At 44.6% G+C, this 16,295-nt stretch overlaps 2 protein-coding genes across 2 annotated transcripts in view; both read right to left on the bottom strand.

The window, feature by feature from the left end:
* Positions 1-16,295, bottom strand: part of LOC140722306 (uncharacterized) — a 532,443-nt gene that overhangs the window by 466,212 nt on the left and 49,936 nt on the right. The gene's annotated exons all lie outside the window — the stretch shown is intronic.
* Positions 10,347-12,626, bottom strand: LOC140722295 (uncharacterized). Its single transcript, XM_073037082.1, has one exon. It carries the CDS (start codon positions 12,023-12,025, stop codon positions 10,718-10,720), a length of 1,308 nt encoding a protein of 435 aa, XP_072893183.1. The 5' UTR covers positions 12,026-12,626; the 3' UTR covers positions 10,347-10,717.

Below are 16,295 nucleotides of genomic sequence, written 5' to 3'. Positions count from 1 at the left end.
CAACCCACTGGATCAGCGCTCAGGGCAATCACAGAGCATCCAGCGAAGTCGATCCCGGATGAACCCCAGGAATGAAGCACCCTGGCACAGCGAAGGCAACCTTCGGCCATGCAAAACTCCTGAGATTGAGGGACGCTCGTTCTTACCTCAAATCCCGAATTGCGTTGATGCTGTCTCAATTGCTATCCCGTTACAAATTAATGCCACGAAAGTACAGCCTTTCCACTGCATACCGTTAAAGGAATTATATTTATGAATCTTAACTAAAGGGTTAGTAATGAACAAGAAAAAAGAAAAGTGACCGTTCTAATTAGTCAAATGTTCAACAAGTTGGAGCTCATCTTGAACTTCTCAGTCACCCAGGCGCTGGGTCCTCAGGCAGCGTGAAAGCTCACCCCACCTTCCGAACGTCGCTCACCATCCATCTCGAACTGGTTCGTATGCTCCGACCGGTTGTCCGCAGCGTCTTCAATCTTCATTTTCCCTCTAACCAAAAAGATCAAGCCCAACTTTAATGCCCCTTAGCAGAGAAAACCTCCTCTTAATCCGACCATCCTAATTGTATGACATACGTTTCTCCTATCTCTTAACTTCAACAGTAACCCAAACAAATAGGAAAACAAGTAGTTCACATGGAAGAGCACAAAATGAAATTCCTACAGTACAACAGTAAAAATATGAAACAGGGCATTACACAAGTAAGTACGAGTATCTACCTTGCTGTCAACGCTACCAATTTAATCCATCTGCAAAACAATTGTCACTCTTGATACAAAAGTAATGAATGCAGATGATCTATTGTTTTAAGCAGTTGCACGCGTTCGAGGGCCACGTGTAGTGCGATTGAATTATTTGCTTCATGTCGATGCAAACATTGAGTGTACCTGGTTTACCGGGAGACACACTGGATCGGTTTTGTGCTCACGCAAAACCGTGAAGGAATTGACCAGGTCGGGTAGCATATATCAACAAAAATAAACAGTTGACGTTTCGGGCTGCGACCCTGTTTCGGGATGGAACAAAAGGGGTGAAGATGCCACAATAAGAAAATTGGAAGGAGGGTGAAAAGGACAAACTAGAAGGTAATCGGTGAAACCAGATGTGTAGGATAGGGGGCGAAATGTGGCTATGGGTGATAATGGGAAAAACAAATAGCTGGAGAAAATGGAATCTCATTGGAGAGAGTGGATCATGGGAGAAAGGGAAGTAGGAGGGGAGCAGAGAGGGGTGATTAGCAGGTGAGGAGAAGAGTAGGAGGCCAGAGTAGTGAAATGAAGAAGAGGGACAGGGGAGAGGGAAAACACCAGAATACTAAGATATCTGTGTTCATGCAAGGTCCAAAGACAGAATAATTTTTCATGTTACACCTTCGACCGGAGAGTGGGCTTATGTTGCAGAAAAGGAAACGAGTAATGGGCTGACATTTCGCACTGGAAATACGGTTTGGAATTGAAATGCGGAAATTCAGCTTTTTGTTGCTGGATCAGAGCTGCTGGACGAAGCGTTAATTAACTTGAAGAAGGCGTCTCGGCTCGAAACGTCAACGGTTTGTTCACCTCCATAGATGCTGCCTTATCCAGCATTTAGTCTGTGTTGTGATTATTGTGATTAACGGTTTGCGTGCGTTCAATATCTTCGTAAGCCTGGATGCAATGTCAGTTTAAGGCTCTTACTATATTACAGGAAGGTACAAACAACATATACTTACATATATATATATATATATATATATATATATATATATATATATATATATATATTTACTTTGAAAGATCGATAACCGAGAGAATTTCCACACTGAAACAGAGTAGCCGAAGGACAGTAAAACATTGGTCTATCATGACAAACGGCAAGGTCTGTGTAGCCCAAGAATAGCTGAAGTCAACAATAAGAGTCATGAAACCCAGAGGCGAGCCTTGGAGTGTTTCACAACAACCTTCACTGACTTCTCGAATCGTCATTTCATCGTCTTTGAGATTTTGCAATTTCGTGTCAAACTATCCATACCTCATCACAATTGGGATTTTACTTGAAAGAAATCATTCTTATTTTTCCTGCAACTCTTGGAAGACAGGTCAGTCTTGTGTATTATTGAGTATTCAGTGTGCTGGAGCGGGTATAAGTCAATGACCGTGGAGATTCATCAGCTCAGAGGTTCTTCAGCGAGATCGCGGACAGCTAGAACAGAGGCTGAATCTCACTCAGAATGATTGAAACTATCTACAGTGTGAGAAAGATATATCACATGATCATTGCCGTTATTGGTGCTCCCGGGAAGAACATCGGCGACCTAATGTTTACAGTTCTGTGTGCACGGTCTTTGGACTCATTCAGTTACCGACAGCATTGTGATGCCGGTGTATCAGTGAGTGCGGTGCAGACATTGTGACAAAACTTTGTGTTCGTTCAGAAGTTCCTTGCAGTTTAATACGCTGAAAAGAAAAAAAAGGAAACAGATGTCGAGTGAAAGATCGAGAGCTGGATACATTTTGTGGATTCATGGCAGGCAGCTTTGATTTATCAATGCAAAACCGCTGTCAAAGTCAACTCCGATAATCCAGCGCACTCGGCACCTTTATAGATAGATAGATAGATAGATACTTTATTCATCCCCATGGGAAAATTCAACTTTTTTTTTCCAATGTCCCATACACTTGTTGTAGCAAAACTACTTACATACAATACTTAACTCAGTAAAAAAAAAATATGATATGCATCTAAATCACTATCTCAAAAAGCATTAATAATAGCTTTTAAAAAGTTCTTAAGTCCTGGCAGTAGAATTGTAAAGCCTAATGGCATTGGGGAGTATTGACCTCTTCATCCTGTCTGAGGAGCATTGCATCGATAGTAACCTGTCGCTGAAACTGCTTCTCTGTATCTGGATGGTGCTATGTAGAGGATGTTCAGAGTTATCCATAATTGACCATAGCCTACTCAGCGCCCTTCGCTCAGCTACCTATGTTAAACTCTCCAGTACTTTGCCCACGACAGAGCCCGCCCTCCTTACCAGCTTATTAAGACGTGAGGCGTCCCTCTTCTTAACGCTTCCTCCCCAACACGCCACCACAAAGAAGAGGGCGCTCTCCACAACTGACCTATAGAACATCTTCAGCATCTCACTACAGACATTGAATGACGCCAACCTTCTTAGGAAGTACAGTCGACTCTGTGCCTTCCTGCACAAGGCATCTGTGTTGGCAGTCCAGTCTAGCTTCTCGTCTAACTGTACTCCCAGATACTTGTAGGTCTTAACCTGCTCCACACATTCTCCATTAATGATCACTGGCTCCATATGAGGCCTAGATCTCCTAAAGTCCACCACTATCTCCTTGGTCTTGGTGATATTGAGACACAGGTAGTTTGAGTTGCACCATATCACAAAGTCCTGTATCAGTTTCCTATACTCCTCCTCCTGTCCATGGTGTTTATGGGTTACTTGGTGCCTTTTTCCCCGCATCAATAGTTCAACATGCTTTAAATTCAAATTTAAAGGAATTGAGCTGTGTTTGGAAATATAATGCTGCAAGTTTCAAGGGAATGTGGTAAGCGAAACCCCAGTGAGATTCACTTGTGTGTTAAATCGCGAACCATCGAGAATTTTGAAAATTGAAATGTGTTGGTGTGCGTTCTAGTTTACAAGTGTTTGGTTCCACGCCACATTATCGGTGAAGAAGGGATTAGTCAACCAGATGTGTCCATTAGATGCCTGGCCAGGTAAATGACATGGGATACTCTGATCTGGAGCAATAAACATCGAATCATTTGGAACAATAATTCTGTAATTTGGAGCAGGTCAGGAAGAATGCGCGAAAAAAAAAGTAAAAGGAGATGGGAACTTCCAGATCCGATCTCTTGACATAGTGTGAAGGAACCGCGGCCGAGTGTGGATGCAGAATTTAAAAGCAGCGTGGGTGGGTGACGAACAGGAGTGGAGAAGGAGATGAATGCTTGGAACAAGGGAAGTAAATCTGCAGCGAACTTTGAACATTGTAAATGGACGAAGTCAGAGGCAGCGGGCGTAGTGACATGCGAGGAGTGCCAGAGCATAGGTGACAGGATCGCTGTGAAAGTTGCCGAGGTATCCGGCTTCTACAAAACTGCCGATAAGCGCCCTTGGCGATCAGTTGACAATGCCTCCTTCCCAAATCCCGCTCCTCTTTCGGTACCGAGTGCCGTAACCTTTCTCCCTACTTGCCCGCATTTGAGGCGTCTGCGAACCCCGAGTTACACTTTTAAACCTTCAGAAATGAGCTGTCCGCAGAGTTTCATGTAAAGTTTCTCTTTACAGCCTCTCTCTGCACAGAGACCCATAGAGCGGTGAGACAGTAATTCACTCTTTCTTTCTGTTGTCTCTCCCCCCCCCCGGTGAATTTAGTGGCATAGTGATCCTGATCCTGTCCAAGGGAAAGTGCGGCCTCTCCACCTGCACCACTCGCAGCCTGGTGGCCATGGCAATGGCGGGTCGGTTATTATTACCTCCCTGGGCATCACCGTGTGCAGTGCGATCTCTGCCCTGGGAGAGGCAGCCACTGACTGTTCTGTCTGGTTCACTGTCAGCTTTACGTTTGACGGGTTTGTCACCATTTGTTGCCAGAAATAGAGAGCTACGTATTGCACCGGGAAAACTGCGTCTGTGTTTCTGACGACAACCGGCGTTCTGTTCTGTTTGGACACTGTGCCATAGTTCTTTATATTGTAACCTGTGAAAGTGATTGGCAATATACCCTGGGACTGTTTGCAAATGCCAAGCTACTTTATGGACCCCGGGTGGGTGGGATATGATTGTCTTACTACTGTTCTAACGCCATTACTCCCGTTCGTGTTAAAACTACTGTTCAACGCTCTGACGGTCAGACGCATTTCGGTGAGTAGCTGAGTCCGTAAGGAGCTGAGGGGTCAGAGCAAGGCGGAGAACCGCAGTGACCCGGAGATGGAGAACAGGAGGAGGCCTGTGATCTTACTTCTCACCATCTCCGGAAGCTTCATCATCCTGTGGTCCATGAAAGTTTCTGAATTCCTTTATAACACAATTGCCCAATTGGATCAAAATAACTACAACGATTCGGAATACATTTTTCAGCACACCGGATACACGCTGGTGATGTTAAGTTGCTGCACAAACACATTTATTTACGGCGTAACTCAGTCCAAGTTCAGAGAGCAGTTCAGCAGCGCAGCAAAATATCCGCTGACATCAGATGTTGTGAATTCCAGCTTGATATCACAGAACTGCCAGTCATCAGAGAACGTGGCGGCAGGGAGAATTAAACCAGTTTAGATCCCGAGAGGAAAATACACAACGCCACCCTCAGCCCGTGAAGTCCGCCTCCTACCAATTATTAAACTCACCCTAACTTTTATTTTTATCTCCCCACCATATTCCGGCTCCTGTCACCGCCACAACGCTTTCGGTAATGGCAAAGCAGGAGAGATATACAACTCTCGTTACATGCATCTGCAGTGCAAGTTTTTAGTGATCATGCAGAAAGTTTGAAGTTCATACCTCATCTCCTTCTACCTTAGGCCACGAACTTATCAATCACCCCTGCTGTCGACCACTTCTGGAGGTCCAAGACGCGGACTTCTACAAGAAGGGATCCGTATGCTCTACGACCGCTGGACTAAGAGTGTAAATGTAGCAGGGGACTATGTTGAAAAATAAATGTGCTCGGCTTTCCATAATTGACTCCTTCTACCTTAGGCCACGAACGTATCAATCACCCCTCGAATGTCTCGGAATGGCTATATCTACTAAGTACATCCGTGTTTCATGTTTATCCTGTGATATTATATCCGGACGGGGATCACGTTATCACCCGAGCTCTACTAATGGATCCGTCGGAATAAAACTGTCAGACTCCGACTCTAAAACTGGATCAGGCGTATATTTATAGTAACCTATAGTATCTTTCAAGGTTTTGGTGAATGATGCTTGCCACTAGATGGCGCCTGTGTATGTAACAGGATTGAAGTAAATTGGTGTTGGATCCTGTAATGCGTTGGATAATTTCAAAATGGCATATTCGGCTTTAGAGCACGAGAGAGACACAACACAGGAAAATATACTTGGTTTTGAATTTGTTAGTTTTTTTTAATGTGCATTTCTGTTATTTTTGTGACCACCACCTGGTCATATATTGTCACAAGGAACCACACAGTTTCTGGGAAGAGATCTCCAAGTTTTAGTGGCGTCAAACGCTTCAAGTTGACACCTCGTCTGCTCAGATGGTGGATCCCATCCATGGACAATTATGCTCATCCGGTGGTTAACTCTTTCTTCTACAGCAGAGTTTTACAAACTATTTTAGCTCTTTTAGTGTCGCGAGTCAAGGCAAACTATCGAGCACCCTGGTTGCTACTCTATGTAACCCAATAATGTCTGTTAGGTTGGTTCGGTCGGACGAGATTGCCGAGTGTCAGACGCGTTGTGACGACAAATGCTCAAGGCCTGCAGTGCTGTGCTTCTTCCTGTGTCCCAGTGCCACATCGTTTTTTGGAAGTGCCTGCTCTGCTGACGGTTGGTCAGATTTGATGCTGCAAGTTTGAGGCAGTTTACTCCCCCACCAAGAATCATTAACGCCCCCCTAGGCGAGTGCTATTTGCTTCTAAAGCCATCTTAGGACTCGTAACCGTTCCAAAGGGAATAACTGTTCTATTGTGATAATTTCTAGGTTGATCTTTCACTTCAGTTCAGAATAGCACATGCTCGCGCCGTGTTGAATCCTGTTTTCATTAGATATGATTATGCCTTGTGATGCCTGCACTTCAAGCTTTAGTAGCTGGAGCTGAGAAACAATGGTTATAATAGGTTGACAAACTCTATAGACGGATGATCACTCGACGTAAAGTCTTGGCCTTCAGAGCTGCCCGTGGGAAGGAATTCCACAGATTCACCACCCTCTGTCTATTCTCACCCTCGTTCCAAAAGGACCATGGGACATATCAGTCTATCGAGGTATTTCAACATTCAATAGGTTTCAATTATATCACCCTTCATTTTTTTGAATTCCAATGACACAGGACCAATCATCGAACGCTCCTCAAATGACAAGACATTCAATCCTGGACTCATTTTCGTAAACTCACCACATTGTCAGCCCATCCTTTCTAAGGGACCAAGAACTGTTTACAATATTCTGACTGAGGCCTCACCAATGCTTCATAAAGCCTCAACATTAAATTCCTGCTTTTATATTCTCGTCCTCTTGAAATGAATGCTGAAATTGCATTTGCTTTCCTCACCGCCAACCCAACCTACAAATTATCCTTTAAGGTATCTTGCACAAGTGCTCCCAAGTTTAGACTATTTGGAAAATAGTGTATCCACGGTATTTTTTTCTCAAAATGCAAGGCTACACACTTCCCTACACGATATTCCATCTGCTTCATTTACACCCAATCCTCTAATCACCGAAGTCCTTTCATAGCCTCTCTGTTTCCTCAAAACTACCTAGCCCTCCAGCTAACTTGAGATCATCGGCAAACTTTGCAATAGAGCTATCAATTCTGACATCCAAGTCCTGTGGAACATCACTAGTCACCGGCAGCCAACCAGAAAACACCCCCGTTATTACTGTCATTTGCGTCCTGCCAATCAGCCGCTGTTTTATCCATGCAATAATCTTTCCTGTAATATCATGGGCTCATAACTTGTTAACCAGCCTCATGACTGGCACGTTGTCAAAGATCTTCTGAAAGCCCAGGTGCACATTATCAACCGATTCTCCTTTGTCTATCTTGCTTATTACCACTCCAATGAATTGAAGGAATTTCAACACACTTTCTCAGGCAATATTTTCCTTGAGGCAAACGTTCTTAAGGCCGATTTAATCATGTGCCTCCAAGTGCCCTGAAAAACACATCCGCAACAACCGAATCCAATATCTACACAACCAGTGAGGTCAGACTAACTGTCCTAAAATTTCCATTCTTCTCTCTCCCTTCTTGAATAGCAGAGTGGCATTTCCAAATGTGCAGTCTTCTGCAACCATACGAGACTTCACTGATTCTTAAAATATCATTACTAATACCTCCACAATCTGTTCAGCCACATCTTCGAGAACTCTGGGATGTACACCATCTGGTCCACGTGATCTATTTACCTTCACACCATTCTGTTTCCCAGGATCCTTCTCTCCAGCAAAGGCAACTTCACACACATTCTGACCACTGACATCTGGACTTGCACCATCCCGCTGGTTGTTTCCACAATGAAGGCATATGAAATACTTATTCAGTTCACCTGCTATCTCCTTGTTCGCTATTACTACCCACCCCACCCTCCACTACCATCGTTTTCCTCGTCTGATGTCCACTCTTGCCTCTCTTTAACACTTTATGAATCTGAAGAAACATTTGGTGCCATCTTTAATGTAAATAGCTAGCTGCATATTCCATCTTTTCTTTCTTAATTAGTTTTTTTAGTTGCCTCTTGATTGTTTAGAAAAGCCTCTCAATAATCTAACTTCCCACCAATTTTTGCTCTGTTATCTGCTCTCCCTTTGGCTCTATTGTTGGCATGGCCTTCTCATTAGCTGTGGTTGTATGATGTTGTCGTTCGAATAGCTCTTCCTTTTTGGAATGTATATAGCCTGTGTCTTCCGAATTGCTTCCCGTAATTACAGCTTTTGATGCTTTGTCGTCATCCCTGCCAGTGTTTTTTCCCCCATCAAATTTGGCCAGTTCCTCTCTCATGCCTCTGCAATTGTCCTTATTCCACGGTTATACTGATAAATCTCACTTTAGCTTCTCCTTCTCAAATTTCAGGGTGAATTCCATTATATTAAGATCACTTGTCCCTCAGGGTTCTTTTACCTTAAGTGCTGTAATTCGGTTCATTGCACAATACCAATCCAGAAATGCTGATGCCCAGCTGGACACAACCAGGAGGTCGTTGACCAGTGGAGTGACTCAGGTATCTGTTCAGACCCTTACTCTTAGAGAAATTATCTATATGGGGAAGTGGAGGGATAGGTAGTAAGTTTTCTGATGACAAAGGTTGGGGGTGTTGTGCATAGCGCAGAGGGCTGCGGGACATTGATAGGATGCAAAACTGGGCTGAGAAGTGGCAGACGGAGTGGTGAAGTGTGAAGGGTGGTGGTTCATTTTGGTAGGACAAATATGATGACAGAATATAGTACTAATCGTAAGACTCTTGGCAGTGTGGAGGATCAGAGGGATCCTGGGGTCCAAGTCCATAGGACGCTCAAAGCAGCTGTGCAGGTTGACTCTGTGGTTAAGAAGGCATATGGTGTATTGGCCTTCTTCAATTGTGAAGTTGAATTTAGGAGCCGAGAGGTAATGTTGCAGCTATATAGGACCCTGGTCAGACCCCACGAGTACTGTGCTCAGTTCTGGTTGCCTCACTACCGGGAGGATGTGAAAACCATAGCAAGTGCCAAGGAGATTTACAAGGATGTTGCCTGGATTGGGGAGCATGCCTTATGAAAACAGGTTGAGTGAACTCGGCATTTTCTCATTGGAGAGACGGAGGTTGAGAGGTAAACTGATGGAGGTGTATAAGATGATGAGAGGCATTGATCATGTAGATAATCAGAGGCATTTTCCCTGGGCTGAAATGGCTGCCACAAGATAGCACAGGTTTAAGATGCTTGGGAGTAGGTACAGAGGAGATGTCAGGGGTAACTTTTTTTTTTAAACACAGTGAGTAGGGAGTGCATGCTGGCAACGGTGGTGGAGGCGGATATAATAGGGTCTTTTCAGAGACTCCTGGATAGGTAAATGGAGCTTGGTAAAATAGAGGGCCATGGGTAACCCCAGTAATTTCTAGGGTAGGAACATGTTCAGCACAATTTTGTGGGTCAAAGGGCTTGTATTGTGCTGTAAGTTTTCTATGTTTCTATCTTAACCCTTTAGAAGCAGGGAAAATGACCCATAATGTGGAAATGAGCCATGAATAAGGAGGTTAACTACCAATGTCATTCTTCCTCAGCCCAGAGATTTGAGGGATGAAGAACATGTCAGATAGAACTGCAGTCAGCTCGACTTCTTCAGTCTACAGAGAATTCAAGAGGAACATCTTCACCCACCGAGTGGTGACTGTTTGGAACCCATCACCACAGGGAGAGTGAGAGATGAACACCAGGGGAGGATTGAAACGAACTGTCATGGATCAGAATCACTGGCAGGGTCCAGCTGGTCTGAGTTGACTCTCTACTGTGCACTGTACACTGTTATAACTTCTCTACTGTATACTAGGTGTGTTATACATTCACTAAGTACCGGAGACAGAGTTTAAAATTGAACTGATTTATTTTTCCCAGATCCAGAATATAAACTCCAGTCACATTAAAGGTGAATGTACAGCAGAAGAAACTCCTCCCATGCCCAGTGACCAGGGTGCAGAACTGGATGTGGTGAGCAGCAGCAATAATTGCAGAGTTCAGCACCGACAGTCACTCTCGAAATTGCATTCAGCAACGGTGATGGACAAATATCCAGCATGCCGCTCATTGAAACTTTCTCCCCAGTGTGAACCCGATAGCGTGTCTCAAGGTTAGGTTACTGAGTGAATTCCTTCTCACATTCACAGCAGGTGAATGGCCTCTACCCAGCGTGAACTCAATCATACACATTTGATTGAGAAGGCTGAGAGAAACTGCTCCGTGTCTGAGCAGGTAAACAGACTCTGCCGCTGGTGTGAACTTGCTGGTGTCTCTGTAGACGAGATGACCACATGAATCCTTTCCCACATTCACAGCAGGTGAACGGCCTGTCCCTTGTGAACTCGCTGATGACTTAGTAGGTGGGATGACCGAGTGAATCTCATCCCACAGACTGAGCAGGTGAACGGCTTCTCCCCAGTGTGAACACGCTGATGTCTCTGTAGGGTGGATGACTGACTGAATCTCATCCCACAGACTGAACAGTTGAACGGCTTCTCCCCAGTGTGAATTCGCTGGTGTACCAGTAATTTGGATGACCGAGTGAATCCCTTCCCACAGTCTGAGCAGGTGAACGGTCTCTCTCCAGTGTGAACTGACTGGTGTATCAGTAGGTCAGATGACTGAGTGAATCCCTTTCCGCAGTCTGAGCAGGTGAATGGCCTCTCCCCAGTGTGAATTCGCTGATGTACCTTCAGTTTAGATGACGAAATGAATGCCTTCCCACAGTCTGAGCAGGCGAATGGCCTCTCTCCAGTGTGAATTCGCTGATGTTCCTTCAGGTTTGATGAGCAAGGGAATCCCTTTCCACAGTCTGAGCAGGTGAATGGCCGCTCCCCGGTGTGAAATCGCTGGTGTGCCATTAGGGTGGATGAACGAGTGAATCCCTTCCCGCAGTCCGAGCAGGTGAACAGCCTCTCCCCAGTGTGAACTGACTTATGTACTAGCAGTTCAGATGACCGAGTGAATCTCTTCCCACAGTCTGAGCAGGTAAATGGCCTCTCGCCAGTGTGAACTCGCTGATGTACCTTCAGTTGGGATGAGCAAGTGAATCCCTTCCCACAGTCTGAGCAGGTGAATGGCCTCTCCCCAGTGTGAACTCGCTGGTGTACCAGTAGGTCGGATGACCAAGTGAATCCCTTCCCACAGTCTGAGCAGGTGAACGGCCTCTCCCCAGTGTGAACTGACCTGTGTGCCAATAGGTCAGATGACCGAGTGAATCCCTTCCCACAGTCTGAACAGGTGAATGGCTTCTCTCCAGTGTGTACTCGCTGATGTTCCTTCAGTTTAGATGAGCAAGTGAATCCCTTCCCACATTCTGAGCAGGTGAACGGCCGCTCCCCGGTGTGAACTCGCCGGTGTGCCATTAGGGTGGATGACCGAGTGAATCGCTTCCCGCAGTCTGAGCAGCTGAACGGCTTCTCTCCAGTGTGTACTCGCTGATGTTCCTTCAGTTTAGATGAATATGTGAATCCCTTCCCACAGTCTGAGCAGGTGAACGGCTTCTCTCCAGTGTGAACTCGCTGATGTTCCTTCAGTTTAGATGAACAAATGAATCCCTTCCCACAGTCTGAGCAGGTGAACGGCCGCTCCCCAGTGTGAACTCGCTGGTGAGCCATTAGTCAGATGATCGAGTGAATCCTTCTCCACAAATTCAGCAGATGACCAGCCTCTGCCCAGTGTGAACTGACTGGTGTGTCCACAGGTGGGAAGACCGACTGAATCCCTTCTCACACACAAAACAGATGAATGGCCTTGGCCAGTGTAAACTCGCTGATGTTCCTTCAGTTGAGATGACCGAGTGAATCCCTTCCCACAGTCTGAGCAGATGAACGGACTCTCTCTTGTGTAAAATGACGGGCGGGCCAATCAGTCAGATGAGCAAATTAATCCCTCCCCACAGTCTCAGCAGGAAGGATGGTTGAATGAATCCCTTGCTCCTCGTCTTAAATATCTGGATAGAGACAGCAAAACTGACGTGATCTGTTTGAGATTCCCGTAGACAAATTCCTTGTCATTTTTAACCTGTAAAAAGATTTACAAAATCCATCAATGGGTGAAGTACAACATTTCAGATGAGATCACTTGAGTTGTCAAGGTGTGATCTGGCATCACACTGTTACAGTGAAGTTCAACCCAAGTTGGAGAGAGAAGGCATCTTCTTGCTGGTATCTGGAATGATCAGCAAATTCTCTGATGCTTTTCCTGTCTCTACAAGAATGGGGCATATCTGCCATCTCCAATCTGTGACCTGGCTCAATTTGACTCTCTCCATTGGTATTATTCCCTGTTCCCACTGAGCTGCATGGGTGCCTGGCCCCACAGTAACTGAAACACTCTCACACAAATAGCTGGCAGTGCATTCCACACACCCACCACTCTCTGTGTAAAAAAACTAACACCTGACATCCCCATGTATCTATTTCCAAGCACCTTAAAACTATGCCCCTCATGATAGCTATTTTAGACCTGGGAAAAAGCCTCTGGCTATCCACGCGATCAATGCCCCTCATCATCTTTTCACCTAAAATATGCTCTAAACATAAACAAGGGAACCATACATTGCTTTGAGGTTTTGTTAGAGGTATACAAAGTTATTTGGGTACAGATAGGGTAAATGCAAGCAGCATTTTCCACTGAGGTTGGGTGCGGTGATAACCAGAGGTCATGGGTAAGTGGTGAAGGTGAAAATTTAACAGGAGCGTGTGGAAAAAGTCTTCACTGAAATGGTTGTGTGAGTGTGGAATGAGGTGTCAGCACAAATGGTGAATATGAGCTCGGTTTCAGCATTTAAAAGAAGTTTGGATGGGAGCCTGGATGGCAGGGGTATGGAGAGCGATGTTCCCCGTGCAGATAGTTGCATTTGACAGCTTAAATGTTTTTTCAGCATTGACTAGCTGGGCCAAGTAGCCTGTTTCCATACTGAACTTCTCCATGTTTCTATGTCAGAGAAGCTGGACAAACTTGTTTGGAAGGGAAAAGGTAGGAGTGACAACGGAGCAGCAATGACTGGAATTTCTGGGAGCAATTCGGGAGCTGAGTTATCGATACATCCCAAAGAAGTGGAAGCATTGGAAAGGCAGGAGGACACAACTGTGGCTAAAATGAGAAGCCAAAGCCAACATAAAAGCCCAAGAGAGGGCAAACAAGGAGCAATAACTATTGGGAAGCTTTTGGAAACTAACAGAAGATGAGTAAAAAAAAGTCAGATAAGCTCAGTGCATGGAATCATGATATTGTAGTCATTAATGCGTCTTGGTAGCACCCAACAGTCTGAGGCATTCAGAGGAACAAAATATCCAGGGCCTCAATATCTCTTAAAAACCCAGGTTCCCTGCACCAGTTACCTTTCAACCTTTATTTTGTCAGGCACATACAAACTCTACACCCTCAAAATTTAACTTCTGAAGGCCTCCCACTCACCAAGTACTCCTTTGCCAGAAAACACCCTGTCCCAAACCACACTTGCCAGATCCTTTCAGATACCACAAAATTGACCTTTCTCCAATTTAGAATCTCAACCCATGATCCAGATCTCTCTTTTTCCATATTTACTTTGAATCTCATGGCATTATGATCACTAATTTCTGTCACCAGCCCTGGATTATTTCCTAACAGCTTATTGCACACTTCTACGTCGGGATTCCTACGTACTGATTAAGGGCACATTTGACAAACTCTACCCCATCTAGTCCTTTTATAGTATGGGAGTCACAGACAATATCTGGAAAGTTAAAAGCACTTACTGAATCAACCTTTGTTTCTTGTCATGGTCTGCGATCTCTCTGAAAATTTGTTCCTCTAAATCCCTCAGACTGTTGGGTGCAACCAAGTCCCAATAATGTCTAGAATATCATAATTCCCTGTCCTCAGCTTATCTGGCTTTCCTACGATGCTTCTTTCATTGTGATAAACGCAGCTCAGCACATTTATCGCACCATGCTTGACCATTTGATTGCTGACTCTTATCTGAGGTCTGAACAACATCTGACTGGTGTCAAGAAAACAAACTTTCCCTGACTGTCACAAAAACAAAGGAGCTGTTTGTGGATTACAGGAGGAATGGAGAAAGGCTAGCCCCTATCGATATCAATGGATCTGGGGTTGAGAGGGTGAAAAGCTTTAAGATCCTCAGGACAAACATCAACGAGGATCTCACATGGTCTGTACATACCGGCTGTATTGTGAAAAGAGCACAGGAGCCCCTTTTACACCTCAGATGGTTGAAGAGGTTTGTTATGGGCCCCAAATCCTAAGAGCTTTCTACAGGGAGACAATTGAGAGCATCCTGAGTGGCTGCATCACTGCCTGGTATGTGAACTGTACTTCCCTCAATATCAGGAACCTGCAGAGAGTGGTGCAGACAGCCCAGTGCATCTGTAGATGTGAACTTCCCATCATTCAGGGCATTTACAGAGACAGGTGTTTAAAAGGGGCCCAAAGGATATTGGGGACCCAATTTATCACAACCACAAACTGTTCCTGCTGCTACCATCTAGGAAACAGTACCACAGCAAAAGGACTAATAGGCTTCGGGATGTCATCTTCTACCAGGCCATCAGACTGATTAATTCATGCTGATTGAATTGCATTTCTGCTATATTGACTGTCCTAAGTACAAACTATTTATTAGAAATTACTATAACTTACACATTGCACATTTAGACGGAGACGTAATGTAAAGATTTCTACCTCTCATGTAATGACAGACTCCCAGCTGATCCAGAATACATCCATTTCAAGTTCCAACTCCTTAAAGTGCATATGTGCATAGTGATATTTATATAGAGAGGTATTCATTTTAACAGCTAGCAAATCACTGTCAATAAGAACTTTGATCTCCTCTGGGTTCGATCCAGTTCATCTGCTCTCTCACACTATATAGCAGGCCTGTAATGGGTAATGAAGGATTTTCTCACCAAAGCTCTTGCATATTGTCCATAAGTGGTTTGTTTGCTAAATTCCGCTTTAAAAAGTCAGAGATCCAAATATCACTCCACTTCTTCCCACTTGTAATTCCTCCAGCAACTTATGCATCACCACAATACACACAGGTAACACCAGTTTCTATATTGGACATAAATATTTCCCGTGAACCCTCCTGAGGAATTAAGGATATATATATATAAAAAACATTTTGAACCTATGTAACCTCTGGCTAAAAGAATATTTAGGACTGAATAGGAATTTTTGAACTGAAGTAGACTCTGTGTTCAGTGGTTTGCTAAGACAGGCTCATTACCAGTTCTCTGTGGCTTGCAGAGAGACACACTGAGAGCTGATAACATTATACATTGTACCCTCGTTAGCTGATAACATTATACATTGTACCTTCGTTTGAGTGAAGGGAGCAGGACTCACTGATAAGGACAGGAATGAACACGTCTGTAATTAAGTCAGGGCTTTGCAAAGGGAATAGCTGATAAGGACTGGACAGTACATCCATCTGTAATTAAAACTTTCATTTAGCGAATTCTCTTATCTATGCAATTAAGTTTTGCACCAACAGACTTGGTGTGCATACCAGCTCAAATAACATCTTGCAATAGTAATGTCTGGGGCTTACTATGTATAAATGTCTGGGTTCATGTATAAATACACGGCTGTAACCTGACTGAGTCAGTCCACTTGTCAGATGGTGGCAGTGCTTACGTGCCTTCCCAATGACAAATGGGTCTCAAACTCCTACAGGAGAATGCTCAATAAACCGTGGTGATGATAAGAAGCTGGTCTCCCGGGTTTTATTCAGATTCAACTTTCACATTTGGCATCACAAACAGGATCCCAATACAGGGAGCGCCAAGCAGACGAGCTGAGTAAGCGGCTGGACCACTCTGGGGACTGCGGAGACCGACCGGGTGCCCGATAGATATTTTACATTTTGTCACT

Source organism: Hemitrygon akajei, unplaced genomic scaffold (assembly GCF_048418815.1).
Source record: "Hemitrygon akajei unplaced genomic scaffold, sHemAka1.3 Scf000074, whole genome shotgun sequence".
In the NCBI taxonomy this organism is placed as follows: Eukaryota; Metazoa; Chordata; class Chondrichthyes; order Myliobatiformes; family Dasyatidae; genus Hemitrygon; species Hemitrygon akajei.
This window is presented reverse-complemented; position numbering and strand designations above follow the sequence as displayed.